This window comes from Lepidochelys kempii, chromosome 28, assembly GCF_965140265.1.
Source record: "Lepidochelys kempii isolate rLepKem1 chromosome 28, rLepKem1.hap2, whole genome shotgun sequence".
NCBI classification, from domain to species: domain Eukaryota; kingdom Metazoa; phylum Chordata; order Testudines; family Cheloniidae; genus Lepidochelys; species Lepidochelys kempii.
Window position 1 is genome coordinate 877,835 of NC_133283.1, and position 20,148 is coordinate 897,982.

General features: G+C 52.1%; 1 protein-coding gene across 7 annotated transcripts in view; it reads left to right on the plus strand.

Annotated features, from left to right (window-relative positions):
* Nucleotides 1-20,148, plus strand: part of CHD3 (chromodomain helicase DNA binding protein 3) — a 61,868-nt gene that overhangs the window by 3,242 nt on the left and 38,478 nt on the right. For 6 of the 7 annotated variants that reach the window (XM_073326778.1, XM_073326780.1, XM_073326782.1 and 3 more), the window contains exons 2-4: nt 12,438-12,556; nt 13,333-13,506; nt 15,908-16,032. In XM_073326778.1, coding sequence (XP_073182879.1) covers nt 12,438-12,556; nt 13,333-13,506; nt 15,908-16,032 — 418 coding nt within the window. The remainder of the gene's footprint in view (nt 1-12,437; nt 12,557-13,332; nt 13,507-15,907; nt 16,033-20,148) is intronic. The other variant, XM_073326783.1, reaches the window with a different exon arrangement.

Consider the following 20,148-nt stretch of genomic DNA (forward strand, 5'->3'; position numbering starts at 1 on the left):
AGGACGGGGTTCATGGGCTGTGGGGCTTGTGGATGGATCAGGGCCGGGTTGGCGATGGTGGAAGAGGAAGGTGCGGGGAGGACGGGGTTAATGGGCTGTGGTGGCAGTGGATGGGTCGGGGCGGGTTGGCGATGGCGGGAGCGGAGGGTGAGGGGAGGACGGGGTTAATGGGCTGCGGGGCTTGTGGATGGATCAGGGCCGGGTTGGCGATGGCGGGAGCAGAGGGTGAGGGGAGGACAGGGTTCATGGGCTGTGGGGCCTGTGGATGGATCAGGGCCAGCTTGGCGATGGCGGAAGAGGAGGGTGAGGGTGAGGGGAGGACGGGATTCATGGGCTGTGGGGCCTGTGGATGGATCAGGGCCGGGTTGGCGATGGCGGAAGAGGAGGGTGCGGGGAGGACGGGGTTAATGGGCTGTGGTGGCAGTGGATGGGTCAGGGGCGGTTTGGCGATGGCGGGAGCGGAGGGTGAGGGGAGGACGGGGTTCATGGGCTGTGGGGCCTGTGGATGGATCAGGGCCGGGTTGGCGATGGCGGAAGAGGAGGGTGCAGGGAGGACGGGGTTAATGGGCTGTGGTGGCAGTGGATGGGTCAGGGGCGGGTTGGCGATGGCGGGAGCGGAGGGTGAGGGGAGGACGGGGTTAATGGGCTGGGGGGCCTGTGGATGGATCAGGGCCGGGTTGGCGATGGCGGAAGAGGAGGGTGCAGGGAGGACGGGGTTAATGGGCTGTGGTGGCAGTGGATGGGTCAGGGGCGGGTTGGCGATGGCGGGAGCGGAGGGTGAGGGGAGGACGGGGTTAATGGGCTGGGGGGCCCGTGGATGGATCAGGGCCGGGTTGGCGATGGCGGGAGCGGAGGGTGACGTGAGGCAGGGAGGTCAGCGAGGTCATGGCCAGGCTGAATGTGGCGGGTGCTTTTCAGGACAGGCTCGTCAGCCAGGTTCGGAGAGCAGCGGGTCGGTGCCTCATGTCAAATGGCCGTGTTTCGCGGGTTGCCCTCAGACCAGTCCATATTGCCCCTATGTAACTGACTTGCTTCCTACTTCCTGGGGCCCATCCCCTTGGTGTTGGAGTACTGGTTTAAAAAGTAAACATTAAACGTTAATGAAATCACGGGGATGCAACCGAAGGCTCTTGTCCTTTAAAAACATTTTGAATCTTTTCCTGCCGCCAGACATATCTCTCCCCAGATTCGCTTCGATTTGCTCTCCCTTATAAAGAAAACGTCAGGCGTGGCGGGGGGAAGGAAACATGAGGAATCGGAGGAGCAGAGAAATCAGGAAGTGTGGGCGTAAAATGCCACTGGTTTTACTTCTCCCTTTATCGTTGCCGTAATTATTAATTTATTTTTAGTCCAGTTAACACATGGAGGCCCTAATCATGGTTCAAGGCCCCATTGTCTTAGGCTATGGTACCTGGCTAACACATATGTCGTCTCTGTCGCAAGAGTTTACAGTCGATCTTGCAAAGACTTGTCATTCACCATGCGTCATGTGAAAGACGTGCAGGTCTTTTGCCTTCGTCTAAATGGACAGTCTCTGCCCCAATCCTGTTGTTCTCAGCAGTAGGGTCTTTCCGCACATGGATTGGTCGAAACGATCGGTGCGTAGAGAGAGAAAAATTACTAGTTTCAGCCTTGTAGGTAAAGGATTTGTGACTTAAAAAAAAGAGGAAATAAAGCCAATGTTTTTCTGTCACCAAATTTGATTTCTAGGTCCACAAAGTCACTTTGCTTTCTGTTGATTTAATAAATACGTTAATTTTAATGTTGAGTGTTTTTGGGCGGGGGTAGTTATTGATGCCAGTGTAAAGACTGCTGTCTTCCTCGACCTGCTTTCGTAGCATTCCCTGCCTGGTGGAAACTTGTGATCGCTACGTATATAAAACCATGTTCAGTGGTTTCAAAGCATTGGGTTTCTGATCCTGGAGACACTTGGGTGAGTAGCTTTGCTCATGGAAGTCGTCCCATTGGCTTCAGAGTGTGAGTCAAGTTCCTTGTGTTGTGTGTTAAGTCATGCCTGGAAGATGTATGGCTTGAGAGCTGTGTTCAAATCCTGCCTCTGCCCCTGGCCTTGCGAGGTCACCTTGAGCGAGCTGCTTCCCCACCCCTTTCCTCAGTTTCGCCCTCTGTGAAATGAGGCTAAAGATACTGTTGGCCTGCTTTGGAAAGCGCTTTGAAATCTACTGAAGAAAATAGGTAAGAGCTGGGGATAATTATTATATGAGAAAGTGGAGGAAAGATTTGCAGGTTTACGACATAAAAGGTGTGGCTAATTTAAAGAAAGGCAAAGATTATTCCCCGTTGCGAATACTGATTGAAAAAAAAACGCTAGAGAGGGAGAAAAACATTCACTTTATTTTCTCTTGATCAAGAAAACTCACTTTTCAGTTAAAAGGAAAAGGTGTGTGTGTGTGTGTGTGTTTAAGCTCCAAGTTTTAAAATAGAGTCTCCTCTTCCCCGCTTTTCAAAATGGTCAGAAATCTGTGTTTCAGTTTTAAAAGCAGCATTGCTTCATCACGAAACCGGTGTCCCTCCTTCCCCTCAATCTTTAAATCCACCTCCCGATTCTCCACTTGTAACACTGAGGCGCTTAAGCGAAAGAATCCAGAACCGTTCATAAAATGACAATATGGCTTTGCTTTTTATTGATTTGTATTCACGTACAGGCTGCTGAGCAGAGATCAGGGCCTCCTTGAACTAGGCCTTGTATTGAGTAGGCCCTGATCCTGCAAGGCTTTTCAGCATTTATGATGAAAATCCTGGCTCTGTTGAAATCAGTGGGGATTTTCCCTTTGTCCTCAATGAAGCCAGAATTTCGGCCAGAATTTTTTAACTTCTAAACACCTCCAGACCAGGAAGGTAGAAGATCACAGGTTGACTGCTTTTCCCAGAGCTCTCCCTTTCCTGAAAACATCCGAATTGTGGGGCTGCTTCTGGAAAGAGTTAAAGACACGCATAACAATGTGGACAGCTAAAGTCACTGATCGAAGCGGGATTCCTTGTGGGATCAGAATTAAGCACCCAATTAAGTCTTCACAGGATTGGGTACCCGCAGGATGTAACACCCTGGTGCCCGCTTCGGACGCTAGTCTAAGAAGCAAGTTCCTGGTTTGAAGAGGTGCAAAGGCTCACCATTTGTACTGAAGTCTGCTGGAGCTGGAGGTGCTCAGCACCTTTGCAAATCAGATCACTAAAGTTTGCAGGAGGGTGCTTTATAATTACCCCCCCCCCAAAGGGGCACTTTAAGTAGTATTTCCCCGTAAAACAACCAAATGGAAATTCTTACGGGATCTGAGAAACGTGGGGATATGTTTAGCCCCTGATCCTGTGATTGATGACGGATCCAGCTGGAGGATTGGCGGCCTTGGTTGCTTTCCAGCGTGAAATCTCTTCCAAAGTAGCTGTCCCCTCTCCTGAGTAGGGCACTGGGAACTCCACCAGGTTTCCTTGGCAAGAGTTTTCCTCACATTGGTCCTAAAGCGGTGACTGCTTTTCCATCTCCTGCTAATCCAGCTCATCGTCTGAAATGCTGGAAGGTCTCAATAACCTTCCTACTTCTGCACTGGGTCTCTGATCTCTCCCGGCCCCCCTGCTGGAGCTGCATTTACCAGGGACATTTCCTTGTCAGCTGGTGTCCCTGTGGATTTATACCAGATAAAGGCTAAATTTGCAAAGGGGCTCAGCAACCCACCTGAGAACAAGGGGGAAAGAGGTGGGCATTACGCACTTCTGAAAATCTGTCTGCTTCAGTCAGTTGCTTAACGGGGGACCCAAGCGCTTGCTGAAAATCTCCCTCATACCCTGTGTTTAATTCGGCAGAGTCCCGAGGTGCGTCGCCAAATGAAGTTGTACCCGTAATCCCTCCCCACCAAACCTGACTGGCGAATTTCTACCTTGCGGACAATGATTTTTAAAGCCACTATTAAAAATAAGAAGGGCCCATTCCCCTGCCCTGGTGGAAATGCCTCCTCCCACCCCCCTGTCCCGTTTCGTAGATAAAGGATCTGTTCTTGGTTTGCTTGTCTTTTGTTTAAATTTAAATATGCAAGTGGAATGGAAAAGACATCTGTAGTGAATGAGATGAAGATTCTTGAGTCTTTCTTTTGTTGCTGGTTACAGGGAAATAACTCTTGATTTCTGGTTTTAGTTAAATCTACATCCCACCATCCCTTGTTGCGTTATATAATATCTATGTGCGTGCAAGTATTTATATATATATATATATAACATATATATTAGAAATAATTTTTTTTCCAAGGTAGGGAGTGGAAATGTCACGTGTGTGGAAAATTCTAGTTGATTGCCTGCCAAAATACCCGTCTCGGCTGCGCATGTGCATCAATATTATGATTAGGGAGGGGGGGGGGGAATCTGAAAGGGGTGGGGGGGGGAAGAAAAGATTGATGGCAGGATTAGAAATTGACGGGATTGAGGGGCTGTAAGGATGCACTGTGGCCTGCCCCACTCCCCTCGGCTTTGTCAATTACATCCCACCGGGAACTGAGCAGCGGCGCAGGGATGGAACAAGGTGATTCAAACCCACAGGGCTGAAGAGATAATGTTGTATTGTCAGAAGAAACTGGGACGGAGCCAGATGCTTAGACAGAAGGGGCTGGTGGCTGAGGCAGGCTCCGACAGGAATCTAGGCGGGGAGGGTGCAAAGGCAAGTCCACCCCGTTGGCTGCGTCTCCATTTTTTATTTTTTGCATTTTGATTTGCAAGGCAAAAGAGCTGGTGGTATCAGCTACTGTGTGTGTGTGTGTGTGTCAGAAGGCGGTGTTGTCATTTCTAACCTAGCAAGGCATCCCCTGTTGAGGTGACTGGCATCATCCGACAGGTCATTCCTCTCTGTGCGGCTGAGTTCATGTTTGCCCTGCACCTGGCGCAGGGGTTTGGCCAATGTCTCTCCCGCAGCCAGCATGCGGTGTGAAGTTGCCAAAGGATTATTAGATGAGGAATCCACCCCGGGTAGGTGGTTGCAGGCTCCTGCATAAACCAGTGCATTTGTCTTGTCTTCCCTGAGGTTGTTTTTTCCCCTCCCTCCCTCCCCTGCAAACCAGGGAAATCCATTATCTTCTTTTGTAAATCCAGGCTCACCGCTCTGTTGCTCTGTTGTACCCAAGGCCCCGATCATCCAGCAAGTGGGACCCACTTGTATGCTTTGTTAGATTGGGGCCTGCGGGCAAAGACGTGGCAGTGTGAATTTAGCACTGGTAAAGGATATTAGTTTGGGATCCTGGAGAGGACAGTGTGATCAGTGTGCTTAATCTGTGACCTACAGGGACCCTCTCCGGGGGCTTGAGAGGGCAGCCGTGACCCCGTTTAGTTCTCGACCTCTGTCAAAAGACAGCCAGTTAGTGCCAGCTGTGATTTATGTGGCCACCTGCCCCACGGGAAGCCAGGCTAAGAACCCGCCAGCTTGTCACACGTGTAGGGTCACTGAACAGACGTCGGATAACGACGCGGGCTTGATTGGGATGGATGAGCTAGAGGAGAAAGGCTCTGTGTCCGGGGGATGGAACTCCTGAGCCAGGAGACAGACGTGCATGGGTTTCTTGGGCAAACTCTGGAGTCTGATCCTGTCTGTCCAGGGGGCCCTGAGGGGAAGGGACATGTCGTTATCCCCAGAACTGAGGGCCCCAGGGATCGAAGGCCAGATGTTTAAAGGTTTTTAGGTGCCTAAATCCCATTCATTCCAAATACCTGTAAAAATCTGGGTCTCGGTGACTTGGTCTTATCAGAAGTCTGTGATGGGAATTAAACCCAGATCTTCTGAGTCGTAGTCAAAAGCTTTACCCGCAAGACCCTTTTCCCTCCGTCCTCTGCTTAAACCTAACTTTTAGGGGTCTATCCTGTAAAGTGCCGAGTGCCCATGGCTCACGGCAGGAAGTGCTCCCTGATCGAGGTGTAAGGAGGGGAGTTGGGGCGCTATGGAACAGTTTGAATCCAGCCCAGGTGCCGTTAGGGTAGGGAAGGGTTCCCAAAAGGTGGGGTATCCACCTCTCAGTTGTTCTCAAGTGTCTCCGTTTTTATTTTAAAAAGACCAACGCTAGCGGCGGGAGGGAGACAAACCTTGACAATGTGCGGGAGACAAACCTTGACAATGTGACAATGTGATGCAGCGATGCTTCCTGAATTTGCAGAGAGCCTGCACCCATTGGTCTGAGAGAGGGGATTTGCCCCAAGTGCAAGCGACGTTCCCTTTTAGCATATGCACAGCGTGCTGCAGGTGGTAGGTGACCAGATTCATCACTGAATTTGGTCCGGTGGTTGGATCATTTGCTTCCTCAGCCCAGGGAGCGCGCAACGTGAACGCTGATCCATGCCCCCCAGTGACGCCGCCTGCGGGGGACAGCTCAGCTAGGGAATGAAAGTCATTCCTTTATGACGGCCGTATGGCGGCCCGTTGTGTGAAACGAGTGCAGGGTTCTCAGAAGTCCCGCCCGAGCACCCGTGTCAGACAAAGTGGTTGTAATGCCCCTTCTGGCCTTCAAAATTGACGCCGGGGACCCGTCGCTGGCCGTCCCAGCATTGAGGCCTGGCTGGATTGTGCCTGTTTCTGTCTGCTAATTATCTTCCGTCTCCGGGGCTGCCAGTCTGGCAATTGCCTTGACACCAAATTAAAAAAAAAAAAGGGATCAAAACCCTGTCACCCTGGGTGTGAGGAATTTGGCTGCACGGTGGCAGCGGCTGGGATTCTGGTCTTGCTGGTTTGAGGATGCTGTTCTGCGTTAGTCACACTTGGGGAACGTTCCCCTGCGCTCTCCAGTCAAGCAGGTGGAGAAATTGCTCACGGCGGGGAAAGGAGAGGGGCGAGGCGTGAAAACGGCTTTCTAATTGCTTGTTGAGCGGGCTGTCTCGTGTCGTTAGCCAGGCCCCGTTATGTCTGGCCTTCCGGAGCTAATCCAAGCTTCTGCGGAGGAGAGCAGATGTTTAAACTGCGGTCCAAAAAGGGCGCAGAGGTTGATTGCCGCCGGGCTGAGCAAGGAGGGAATTGGAACGGGGGGCGTGCTTCAGAATCCCCATGCTGCAGCCCACAAGCTCTGTCCGTTTTTGCCGGTATGCTGAGGACGGCGCTGCAAAGCTCTTGTGCCATTTGTTGATTTCCTTAAATCCTCAGCTCCCGGAGTCATGAGACTTTCAGCTTTGGCTGTTTGAAAATAGCAAGCTGCTTCCTCTCTGGGTTGTGGGGGAAAGCTTGGAAACATAAAGCCAGGAGGAGAAGGGCGGGGGGTGGGGGTGGGAATCCGGGATTTATTATTTATTTTTTAAATCTCAGGGTTTTGTTGTTTTTTTTAAAGCCGACCTCATAATTTTCTTTGCGGCCGGACTCATGGGTTTTGAAGGCTTCGGCTTGGCAGCGTCCAGTGGATTAAAAAAAAAAATCCCCTTTCCCTGAGGTCTGGCTTCAGTCATTCATACTACCCTGGGCCACAGGCGAGGGAGCCAGAATCTCTTTTCCTCTGCTCTTCGGTACATAACTCAGAGCCTCGCTTGTTTCAAACCGCCGTCGGCCTTGCCAGGATCCCGGTCATTTGACATTCGATAGCTGCTGTGAGGTGATTGACTCATGGGTTTGCGGCTGCTGGCCTCTCAGGTCGTGACCCATCTTGGGTTCTGATCCCATTGGATCTCACAAGCTGGGTAGGACTCGCGGGACGGAGGCACCAAACTCAAGGAGGGGGAGTGGTATTACTGTTAGTTGGTGATGGGAACGGTTCACTTCCTGTCTCAAACGCTGCTATTTTAGTGAGTGTGTGTGCCTATGTCTACCCTCCCAGCTGCCGCATGGACACACCGTAAGTGTCTCGGAAATCCAACGCAGTCTCGACTGTTTCTAAGTTCAAGTAACAGGATTAAAAGACAACACCACCTCAACCACTGGCAATTCGGTGTCCAGCTGCTTGCTCCTAAGGGCCTGGCCTGCCACGATGCTGGGTTTTTTGGGGGTTATTCAAACTTCTGCCTTCGATTTGCAGCGGGTAACTCTGCTGGCTGCCTCGAAGAGTGTGGAGGTTTCTTAGAGTTTAAGTCTGAAGGATCATCCGATGAAGTGAGCTGTAGCTCACGAAAGCTTATGCTCAAATAAATTGGTTAGTCTCTAAGGTGCCACAAGTACTCCTTTTCTTTTTGCGAATACAGACTAACACGGCTGTTACTCTGAAATCTGACCTCCTGTGATATCACCGGGTTACGCCTATAGGGAGCCTGATTACTTTAGTTACACCAAAGCATCTTGATGGTGCGTTAGCAGGAGCGTCGTAAGCCAGACACAAGAAGTAATTCTTCCGCTCTGCTCCGCGCTCATACGGCCTCAGCTGGAGTAGTGTGTCCGGCTCCGGGTGCCGCATTTCAGGAAAGAGGTGGACAAATTGGAGAGAGTCCAGAGAAGAGCAACAAAAATGATGAAAGGTCTAGAAAACATAAGCTCTGAGGGAAGGTTTAAAAAATTGGGTTTGTTTAGTCTGGAGAAGAGAAGACTGAGAGGGGACGTGATCACAGTTTTCAAGTACATAAAAGGTTGTTACAAGGAGGAGGGAGAAAAATTGTTCTTCTTAACCTCTGAGGATAGGACAAGAAGCAGTGGGCTTAAATTGCAGCCAGGGGGGTTTAAGTTGGACATTAGGAAAAGCTTCCTACCTGTCAGGGTGGTTAAGCGGTGGAATAAATTGCCCAGGGAGGTTGTGGAATCTCCATCATTGGAGATTTTGAAGAGCAGGTTAGACGAACACCTGTCAGGGGTGGTCTAGATAATACTTAGTCCTGCCATGAGGGCAGGGGACCAGACTAGAAGACCTCTCCAGGTCCCTTCCAGTCCTACGATTCTACATTCAGGAGACTAAACTGGCAGAGAACAGAAGAGACCGAGGTGCCCCCAATGTCCGAGACTCTTGTGCTACTAAGTGAGATTTGTGGCCAGGTGATCCCGGCAAGCAGTCTGCACCCACTGAAGAGCCAGGCGAACCCCTGGCAAAGGTCCCTGCTGATCTGACCTGGTTGGCGGCGGGGGGGAATGAATTCCTTCCTGAGCCCAAATCTGGGTTGTGATTTCAGTCCTCCACCCTGATCACCTCAGAGAGACGGGCAGACTGGAAATCCAACAAGCGCCTTTGCATCTGATCTTCCCTCCCTGCGTTTTGGGGGTGGGGTGGGGGGCACCCCGTTGTGCCCTGACCAGGCTCCCTCGCTGCCTTCCTGCTGGGGCCACAGGAGCAGGGCTGCCTCAGAACTCTGAATCGAACTACACATCAGCTTTGTGCGTGTTGCTACCAATCTTTTGTCCATCCTGAACCTATTTCCATTGAATTTAGGGCGAGTTTCAGCAGGGCTGGAACAAGTACAGGGTGCAAGCCCAATTTAGGGGGCTAAGGGTTTAACTGCACCAGGAAATCGACTGGAATAGTTCCCCACATGAATACTATTCTGAAATCAAAGTCATTTTAGTCCAGAACAGTAACTCTGCTTAGGAAGAGAATTCAATTACACTGAACGAAGGCCTCTCTTATTCTGAACGAACAGTCTCCACTCAGGGGTGTAATGTGGTTCAAAAGCATAGCTTTCGTTAATCTGGATTAATTTCCCCAAATCCTAAAGCCCTGATTCTGTCTGTTCCTGTGCATCTGTTGACGTGGAAAAAGATCAGCGGTTTGGAAAACCTGCCCCGTGAGTCCATGTGGAAGGATTTGATTTTTATCGGTGAAAGCTGGTAAATGTCGATTTCACCGTAGGTGCACCAAAAAGATGTCCATAGGTAATCGCTGAAATTTACAAATAGGCAAAGTAAGAAAAACGCTACTTGAGAACTCATTCGAGTTGGATCTGAGGGTAGTTCGTTTGTAAATTTTAACGTGTGATGTTGACAATTTGTGTGTTAGCGGTTATAAAGGTGAACTTTTTGAAGCGCAACGTTATGGTCCTTAAATCAGTGGTCCCCAAACTTTTCACACCCGACCCTGTCTGCGCTCCCGCCTGGGAGCCGGGGCCAGGAGTGGGGCCGTGGCTTGGGGGTGGGCATGGACGGGGTAAGGGGGCCGAGGCTGGGGCCACAGCTGTGGGTGGGTCTGGGGCCGGGAATGGACCTGTGGCTGGAGGTGTGAAATGACCAGCCAGGTCTGCCTACAAACCATAATTTCCCCTTACGCAAGGCCCAAACTCATATCTGCTGCTGTGTGTTTATTATTTTGCAAGAGAAGAGTAATGGGTAAATATCCGTTTCACCCTAAAAGCCCTAATAATGGTGGCTTTCCACAGCTGGACGGGTCAGTAGCACGATCCTAGGGAATGAATAAATACCAGAACGCAGCTGTCTGCCCTTTGGTGAAATAACAGGGTCTTCGGAGTAAATGTAGCATTTAGCCAGGGGGAGGTTGGGGCGGACTGCACGTGTGTATCTCTGCTGCTGGAAATCCACTGCCAGCTGTGAGGAGGATGAAGATGCAATCCGACCTGGTGAGGCCTCGTTTTGGAGAAGCATGTAAAGGCTTGTCAAGGCTTGAAACTTAATTTGGAGGAAGGGAGGGTGAGAATCGAGTAGCGATTCCTGACAAGGAGGTTTGGTGGAGCATACCACTCAATTTCCCTATGTAAATAATCCTTAATAGATAACGTGTGACTCCATTCCTAGGAATCTTTCCAGGTTGACGCTGAATTCTCTGTAACCTACACCATACTTGAAGGAAACCGTTGGGCCAGGGTGAAATGCCAAAAGCTATTCTGCCTGCAGGGATCCTTCCTGCGGTGCAAATGGCGTTACGAAAAGAGAACGTTTCCCGGTTCTTCGCTCCTGACGTCAGTCATTCTCAGCAATGTGGGCTGGGAATGCCAAAATTTGCAAGGAGCCCAGTAATTTGGTGCAATTAGGATAACGACTCCGAGCCAATCTCATGCTTCAGGGCTCCGGCCAAGTTGCCTGCAGGGGTAGGAAGGAATTTTCACCCTGATGCGCAATTGGTATCTGGGGGTGGGAGCCACTTTTCCCGGAAGCATTAGAGGTTGGCCGGAGCTGGAGATGGGACCGTGGGCTGGTGCTTTGATATCGTGCAAAAAATCTGCTTTCTAGCTGCCTGGCTGGTGCATCTGATCGGCCCTTTTGGCCTTGAACTCTAACTGGACAGGGCAGTGGACTGTGCGTCTGTGGGCCAGTCGTTCCCATGCCTGGTGTCTCAGTTTCCCCTTCTCTGCTGATTTCGATTGTAAGCTCTTTGGGAAGGGGATTTGTCTCTGACTAGGTGTTTGTGCAGCGCCTGGCACAGTGTGGGCCTTGGTCTTAGCTGGGGCCTGCTGATGCTTTCATATTATTGCAAAAAAACTCACAAGAGTAACATTCCCTCAAAACGCCAGATGAGAGGATTTGGCATGTTTGCATAATGAAAGGCCAGCTGATGGTTTGGAGCCGCTGCTCTCCAGCCAGGTCTGGCTCACTAGCAGCGGGGCTGCGTCTACGTAAAGCCGATGTGGGAAAGAAATGGAATTGGGCCCGTTGTTTCGTTGAAGGCCAGAACGAGCCGTTAGATCATCTAATCTGGCTTTTCTAGCCCGGGCCAGTCAATTTCCCCTGCACTCAGAGAAGTGTTGTTTTACCCTTTCACACTGTACAAAATCCAGGGCTCACCTGCCGAAACGCAGAGGCAGCCGGTTTAGTACGAAGAAGAGGAAGTAATTTTTTGGCACAACTAATCTGTGGAACTCATTGCCAGGGGATGTGGCAAAGACCAAAAATATAACTGCCTTTCAAAAAAGTTCACGGAGGATCGGTTCATTGGTGGCTCTTAGCCAAGATGGTCCAGGATGCAACCCCACACTCGTGGTGACCCTAAACCGCGGGCTACCAGGAGCCGGGAGCGGTAGACCGCCGTGGATCACTGGATAATTGCCCAGTTCTGTACACTCCCCCAGAGTGATAGCTCAGGCCGCTGTTGGAGACGGGATACTCGATTAGTTGTAGCGAGGCCTGACCCAGTCTGGCAGCCTTATGACTTCAGGATTGTGGGGGAGAGAATTAATGGGGAGCTACTGTTGACGCCGGCCGAGAGATTCCCTCGGTTCAGACAGTTCACCTGCGTCTCTTTGGCCTGCCGTTCACCTCGGAGGTCCCTGTGTGTCCTCAATGAGACGGCTTCGAGCGGCTGCAAAGCGCGACAAGCTGGGCTCTTAGCCCAGTTCCTGGGGGGCCTGTAATACGTGCCCGGCAACCGTAGCAGGCATGGAGAACAGATGGCAGCTCCAGGCCCGTGGGACGGCACGGCTGTAGGCAGGGTCTCTCGGCTTATTAGCGCGTGGCCCCGGCTGCTCAGAGGCGAGGATCCTTGGCAGAGCCGCGCTGGACAGATTGTAGGGGTGGGCGAAGAGGGAGCTGGGGGAAAGAAAGCTTGCTTCGGCGCGTGAGCCGGATGCACAGAATCCCGGGGCCTGTTTGACTTATTTATTTTTTCTTTCTGTAGACGAAGCAGATGGGGATCTCAGGAACCTGGAGAGCGCCCTGGGCGTCAAGAAGAAGAAAAGGGGTCCCCGCAAACAGAAGGAGAACAAGCCAGGGAAGCCCCGGAAGCGCAAAAAATTAGTAAGCTGCCACCCGTTTGCCGGGCTGCCGACTCGTCAGGTGCGGGGCAGCTGGCCGCGGAGGCTGGCAGGGGTGTGATCTCAGACGGGAAGGATCCGCAACTGGGGGAGGGAGGGTGCGATGGTGGGGTGGGTTGATCTTGGACAGGGAGGGGAATCTATGCGGGGAAACATCCCTTTTTGAACTCGGTGGGCATCGGGGGCTGATCCTGCCACCGTGCTGGGTTTATTGGCCTGGCCTGTCTCCTTAGCCCGGGAAGGCTCAAACCCTGCAGCCAAAGTCTGTTTGGCCTCTTTATTGGGGGCTGCTGGCACCCCCCCCCAAAATAAAATGTCAATATACAGAGCGCTGGAGCATGGCGCAGGACTCCTGGGTCCTATTCCCAGCTCTGACACTGGGTAACCTGGAGCAAATCACTCCCTTCTCCTTCCCACCAACCCCACGGGGCCTCAGTTTCTCCATCTGCAAAATGATGCTGACCTCATTTGTGAAACGCTTTGAGATTTGCTGATGAAATGCATAAGAGCCAGGGCACCTGAGAGATTCCCCCCAAATCATCCCAGCTGGTTCGATCCGGAGCCGCCAGACAAATCCCCCACCCGCAAATCGTCCAGCCGGTTCGACTGGATCCGCCAGACAAACCTCCTCCCCTCAAATCGTCCCAGCCCGTTTGACCGGGATTAACAACTGCCCTGTCCCCGCTGGGAGACATTGTGCTGACAGGTTGTTCCCTCCCCGATTAGCTCCCCTTTGACTTTGCCCCTCTCGCCCCTCAGGTGAGCGAGGATGAGTTTGAGTCGGACCGGGAGGAGTTCCGGGAGAAGTCGGAGAGCGGGAGCAGCGACTACGGAGGGGTGGCCAAGAAGAAGCGGCGGAAGCACCGGGAGAAGAAGGAGAAGAAGACCAAACGCCGGAAAAAGGTGGATGGTGACGCAGGCCAGAAAGTAAAGGTACAGAGCCTGGGAACGGCGATCCGCCACCCGCTGCTGTGTGCTGCTGGCCGAGCTCTCTGGGGTGAAACCCCCCCCCGGTGGCCCTCTGCACCTGTAGGGGAAATCACCGCCCGGATGCCCCGCTCCCTCGGGTTGTGGCTGCGTTGCATGGCGAGCATCAGTGGGCTGGAGCCGATATTCCCATAGTGCGTAAAGCCAGATGGGGCCACCAGGTAATCCACGCTAACCTCCTGTCTAGTGCTGGCTAGTCACTTCCACCCAGTTACCCCTCTACCGAGTCCAAAGACCTAACCATCTCGGGAGACGAACCCGGCAGAGAGCGGCAGAGACCGAGGTACCCCCGCAATGCCTGATTTCCCTGCCATGGCAGGGGACTGACGAGGCAAGACGTGCCCGGATGATCCCAACAGGAGATCAGCCCCCAAACCTGATGATCAGTTGGACCCTGCGTGAACAAGGCAGCTAGAGAGAGGGATTCCCACAGGTGTGGCGGGAGTGCTTAACTGCAGCCGTTGTATTTTAGTGAGCACCATTTGGGAGCTTGCTTCGGGACAGAAATCGCCACTGTCCCAAAGTGCTCTGGGAATGCTGTTCTGCTGGAGAAGGCACGGAAAGGAAGCATAAAAAAACAGTTCAGGGCAAACGGATGGAGTTGGGAATCCCAGATGTTTCTGTAGGGGAAAAACCACCCTCTGAAAGTTTTCACCAGCAAAATGTTGTGGTTTTGGTGAGAATTTTCCTTTCGAACCCCCATTTTTTTGCTTGCATTGGAAATGGTTTGTTCCGATTTTCAGATTTGGGGCTTTTCCCTTGTTCACCCTTTGATTAACCTCCCTGAGAAAAAGTGGGAAGAACGCCCCCCACCCCCCAAAACCGGGAAATCTGAAAATGGAAAACTGCAACAAAATTACTCCGTTGAGACATAAGACAGGCAGGGAACCCCGGAGTCACCAAGTTCAGTCCCGGCTAGCGCAGGCCACCCCATCATATCACCCCCATCAGACACCGGGCAAGTTCTGTCTCCAGACCCATTCATCTGTCTCCCTCGGGCCCTGCACTGGGAGACTGTTCCTGACCCTCCCTTCCTCTGATGGGTATAATTCTGCCTCAGTGAATCCCCATCTGTTCCACCAAAAATTGAAATGAAATTTCTCATTTTGATTTTCCTGATTTGGGAGAAATGAAACACTTAGTGAGTCTGGACAAAATCACATTTTTCAGTGGGAAGTTTTTCATGGGGAAAAGATCAGGAGTGTTTGAGCACCGATTTTAGTGGAAGATTTGGATTTTCACCCCCCTCCTGAGCCCCCAGGATTGAGCCAGAAAGGACAGTTGTGATAATCCCATGCCAGAGTCCCACTCAGCGCGTCCGGACCCCGCGTATGAGTGCATTAGCCTAGAGTTGGGCATTTTGCACCTGAAACTTTTGTCGGTGAAAAATACAGATTCAGGGGCACCGAAACATTTAGCAAATTTGCGTCCATTTTGCCAAGTTGTTTTGGTTCCAAAGTAACAAACAAAAAATCCCTGGCGGGGGGCAGGGGGGGAATGCTGAAAAAATCAAAATGTTTCTAAATGACTTTTCATCTAATAATTTCATTGAACCGAAAAGGTAAATAGTTCCCAAAACCAACATGAAACATTTTGACTTTTTCAGTTGAAAGCGATTTTCTATTTCATGATTTCCTGTTGTTTTCCTCTAAAAAAAATTGCAAAAAAAGTTTGCAAACGAAACGTTTGATTTTTGGTTTCTTTGGAACAACTTTCAAACTTTCCTTTCATTTTATTGAAAAAAAAGAAAAGAAAAGAAACCTGATTGAAATTGAAACCATATGTTTCAGGGTGAGCAAAAAGTTGCGTTCGACCCAAAACCGTTGGGTGGGTTTTTTTGGAGATGCCAAGAATTTTGAAAAACTTTGTTTGGTCAGACCCCGTCATGATTCTCGTGTTCCCGGATTTTTCAGACTTGCCCATGAACTGGAAAACGGAGGAAGGTCCCTGACCTTGTTGGGCTTAGTGCGTGACTGGCCAAGCGATAGACAGGAGGCCGTGCTGCATGATTTTGGTAGAACCTTCTGGCCGTGAACGCTGTGATTCTCTTTTCCCTGCTCTCTTTTGCTGGTAGTTACTGGATCCTTGGCAATTCAGTATGGAAGATCCATTATATCCCGTCTCCAGCAGGGACATAGGAGAGTGGAAGATCTTTCAGGACTAGAGTCTTTAGGATGCATCTGTGGTGGTCCCTCAGGCTTCCTCTCTACGCACCAATCCTGGGAAGCCTCCCACTGGGAGGGAAGGGGTGTATCGTCCCCTTTAGATAGGATCCCCGGCAACACAAGGAAACCACCCTCCTCCCCAGCTGGCTGCCTGGCTAACGGGGAGCGTTTGGCTTGCTCAGCAGGTGGATCAGAAATCCTCGGCCCAGCTGCTCATGACCTGGGGGCTGGAAGACGTGGACCATGTGTTTTCCGAGGAGGATTATCACACGCTCACCAACTACAAAGCCTTCAGCCAGTTCATGAGGTAAGGACCTGGAGTCTTTGGATTTCCCATTGAATCAGGTTGTAGGATGGACAGTAGGCAGCAGCTAGGAGTCAGGACACCTGGGTTCTGTTTATGCCCCTGCCCTGTCATGTGACCTGGGGTGGGTCCCCTTCCTTCTCTGGGTCTCTGTCTCCCCTCCCATCCATTATATGGGCAGACAGGGAGTTTTCTGGGCAGGGACTGTACCTCGTGCGGCGCCTGGCAGGCCAGGGCCCCAACCTTCGTTGGGATCTCTGGGGTGGTGGGCACCGTATCTCGGTCAGGTGGGTCTGTGCAGTGCCTGGTGTGATGGGGCCCTGATCTTGGCCAGGGGGGTCTGGGCAGTGCCCATCAGGTAGAGGGGTCTGTGCAGTGCCCGGCACAATGCGCACTCTGATCTTGGCATACAAGCCGCTGGAATATAAATGTAACAAGTCCTCTGTGGTCTCTTTGGGACTGAAGTCGGTGCTGAACAGCCAGCATGGATTCACCAAGGGAAGGTCATGCCTGACTAATCTAATCGCCTTTTATGATGAGATTATTGGTTCTGTGGATGAAGGGAAAGCAGTGGATGTGTTGTTTCTTGACTTTAGCAAAGCTTTTGACACGGTCTCCCACAGTATTCTTGTCAGCAAGTTAAGGAAGTCTGGGCTGGATGAATGCACTATAAGGTGGGTAGAAAGCTGGCTAGATTGTCGGGCTCAACGGGTAGTGATCAATGGCTCCATGTCTAGTTGGCAGCCGGTGTCAAGTGGAGTGCCCCAAGGGTCGGTCCTGGGGCCGGTTTTGTTCAATATCTTCATAAATGATCTGGAGGATGGTGTGGATTGCACTCTCAGCAAATTTGCGGATGATACTAAACTGGGAGGAGTGGTAGATACGCTGGAGGGGAGGGATAGGATACAGAGGGACCTAGACAAATTGGAGGATTGGGCCAAAAGAAATCTGATGAGGTTCAATAAGGATAAGTGCAGGGTCCTGCACTTAGGACGGAAGAACCCAATGCACAGCTACAGACTAGGGACCGAATGGCTCGGCAGCAGTTCTGTGGAAAAGGACCTAGGGGTGACAGTGGACAAGAAGCTGGATATGAGTCAGCAGTGTGCCCTTGTTGCCAAGAAGTCCAATGCCATTTTGGGATGTATAAGTAGGGGCATTGCCAACAGATTGAGGGACGTGATCATTCCCCTCTATTCGACATTGGTGAGGCCTCATCTGGAGTACTGTGTTCAGTTTTGGGCCCCACACTACAAGAAGGATGTGGATAAATTGGAGAGAGTCCAGCGAAGGGCAACAAAAATGATTAGGGGTCTGGAACACATGACTTATGAGGAGAGGCTGAGGGAGCTGGGATTGTTTAGCCTGCAGAAGAGAAGAATGAGGGGGGATTTGATAGCTGCTTTCAACTACCTGAAAGGGGGTTCCAAAGAGGATGGCTCTAGACTGTTCTCAATGGTAGCAGATGACAGAACGAGGAGTAATGGTCTCAAGTTGCAGTGGGGGAGGTTTAGATTGGATATTAGGAAAAACTTTTTCACTAAGAGGGTGGTGAAACACTGGAATGCGTTACCTAGGGAGGTGGTGGAATCTCCTTCCTTAGAAGTTTTTAAGGTCAGGCTTGACAAAGCCCTGGCTGGGATGATTTAACTGGGAATTGGTCCTGCTTCGAGCAGGGGGTTGGACTAGATGACCTTCTGGGGTCCCTTCCAACCCTGATATTCTATGATTCTATGATGCTTTCCATCTGCCTGCGGCGTTCGGTGCTGACAGTCATGAGCTCATTAGTGGCACCTAATGGGGGTGCATGGAGCTGCTCTACGGCATCTCTGTTCTGGCCGTGGGGTGCTGCCCCTCGTCTGCCTGCCCTGTGGCTGGGGAGGAGAAGGATGAAAAGGCCCCCAGCTGCTGATCACATCCCTGGACCAAGCCATCTCCCTCTGCCCCAACCCCATTGGCTGCAGCTGCCGCCAGCAGATCCGGAAGCGGGAAGAGGAAGTGGATCCAGTCTCGGCTCCCCCCACGCCCGGAAGCACCAGGTGTTCGGGGAGAAGGAACCCCAGGAAGACCGGTAACGTGTGTCAGTGGAGCCAGGGCTGATTGACACTGGCTAGGGATCTGGCCCCATTGACTGCAATGGAGAGACGCCCATTGACACCAGCCGGGATCTGGCCCCATTGACACCAGCTGGGATCTGGCCCCATTGACTGCAATGGAGAGATGCCCATTGACACCAGCCGGGATCTGGCCCCATTGACTGCAATGGAGAGATGCCCATTGACACCAGCTGGGGTCTTTCCTCTGCTGACCCCTGTCACTCTCCAGCCCGCTGTGCCAGGCCCTGAGGAGGGTCAGCCAGGAGACACGGGCTGTGCCATGCCATCATTACCCCGATGACGCCCCAGCAGCCCGCCCCCATCATGCCTGACCCAGCTGGTGCGGCAGCCCGGATATCCGTACGGACCTGGGCTGCGTGCCAGGTGGCACAGCCCCAAGAAGCCCGGGAGAATGCCGTGGGTAGCAGCCAGCAGATCTGGCAGGGTTTACACTGGTGCCCTTGAACGAGGGAGTTTGCGGCAGCCAGCTGGGGAGGGCGGGCTGGGGGGCTGGAGTCAGATCCTAGTCTTGCCAGGGAGGATCTGCAGCCAAGAAGGCTTCCTGACCGCCTGGCAACCGGAGAGCGCGGCCTGCAGCCGCCCTGGCCACGGAGAGCTCGGCGCTGGGTCACCGCGGTGAGCAAACACCTCCGGGCCTCCCAGAAACCCAAGCCAGCGCCAAGTCTATTCAAGTGGAATTCCAGGCCTGAAGCGACAGGAGCCGCGCCAGCTGCCAGCAGGTTCCCGGGAGGAATTAAAGGCGTCGGTAGTTGCCTAATTAGCCTTTGGATCTGATTCCCCTAATAGCAAATGCACTCAGACTGGAGCTGGAGCTTCTCGGGGTTTCCCATTGGGGGTCTCCTCGCCGGCTTTCTTGTCTTCCCGCAGGCCTTCGGAGAGAGCTGGGGGTCTAGCGGCTCCTTTTGGCCGTGTCACTTTGGTCCCGCCCGGGCCCAGAGATCAGGGGAGCAGCCCTGGGATAGCCTCTCAGTAGATGGTCACAGGGATCCCTTTGGGCCTGTGAATCTACCATCTCTGCATCTGGGATGGGGTTTCTTTTGGGAGCGATGCCACCAAAATGGCTCCCCCGCCGGCGGTTGCATTTCACCAGCCCTGTTCTTTGAACTCAGCTGAGGAGGGGACCTGGTCGGATCCGCTTCAGAGGAGGATTGGCTGAGGGTCTGAAAACTGCTGGGGATCACTCCCCAGCCTCCCACTCCCAGCCAAGGGTGGTAGGCAGCATAGGCTGGGAGGTAGGAGATCTGGGTTCAATAACCGGTTCTGCCCCCCATGCCTCAGTTTCCCTGTTTGTAAAATGGGGATAATACTCATGCTGCCCCTTTGCAGAGGGCCCCCACCACTCAGAATGTAAAATGCACGGAGGTCCCATCCAACCCTGATATTCTGTGATTCTATGACTGTTTGTCTTTAGGGCCCGAACCAGGATATCGTGGTCTTTTTCCCGAGGCTTTAGCTGGGCTGGGAGCGCCACCTAGTGTCTGATTTGGCAAATTGGCTCTTTCCGTGAGTTGGCTGGAAGGGATCTCAAGAGTTCTGGCCCCCGTTAGGCCAGTCCCTTCTTGTCCCGCCATGGACGGACATGGAGGACAATTGGTCTCCGTTCTCTTTATAACAACCGTTTTACGGTTCTGAAGACTGCGACCAGGGCATAGAAAGGACCTCGGGAGGTCACCTAGTCCGGTCCCCTGCACTCATGGCAGGAGTAGAATCATAGAATCATAGAATATCAGGGTTGGGAGGGACCTCAGGAGTTATCTAGTCCAACCCCCTGCTCAAAGCAGGACCGATCCCCGACTAAAGCAGGACCTAATCCCCAGCTAAATCACCAGCCAGGGCTTTGTCAAGCCTGACCTTAAAAATGTCTAGGGAAGGAGATTCTACCACCTCCCTAGGTAACGCATTCCAGTGTTTCACCACCCTCCTTGTGAAAAAGTTTTTCCTAATATCCAACCTAAACCTCCCCCACTGCAACTTGAGACCATTACTCCTCGTTCTGTCATCT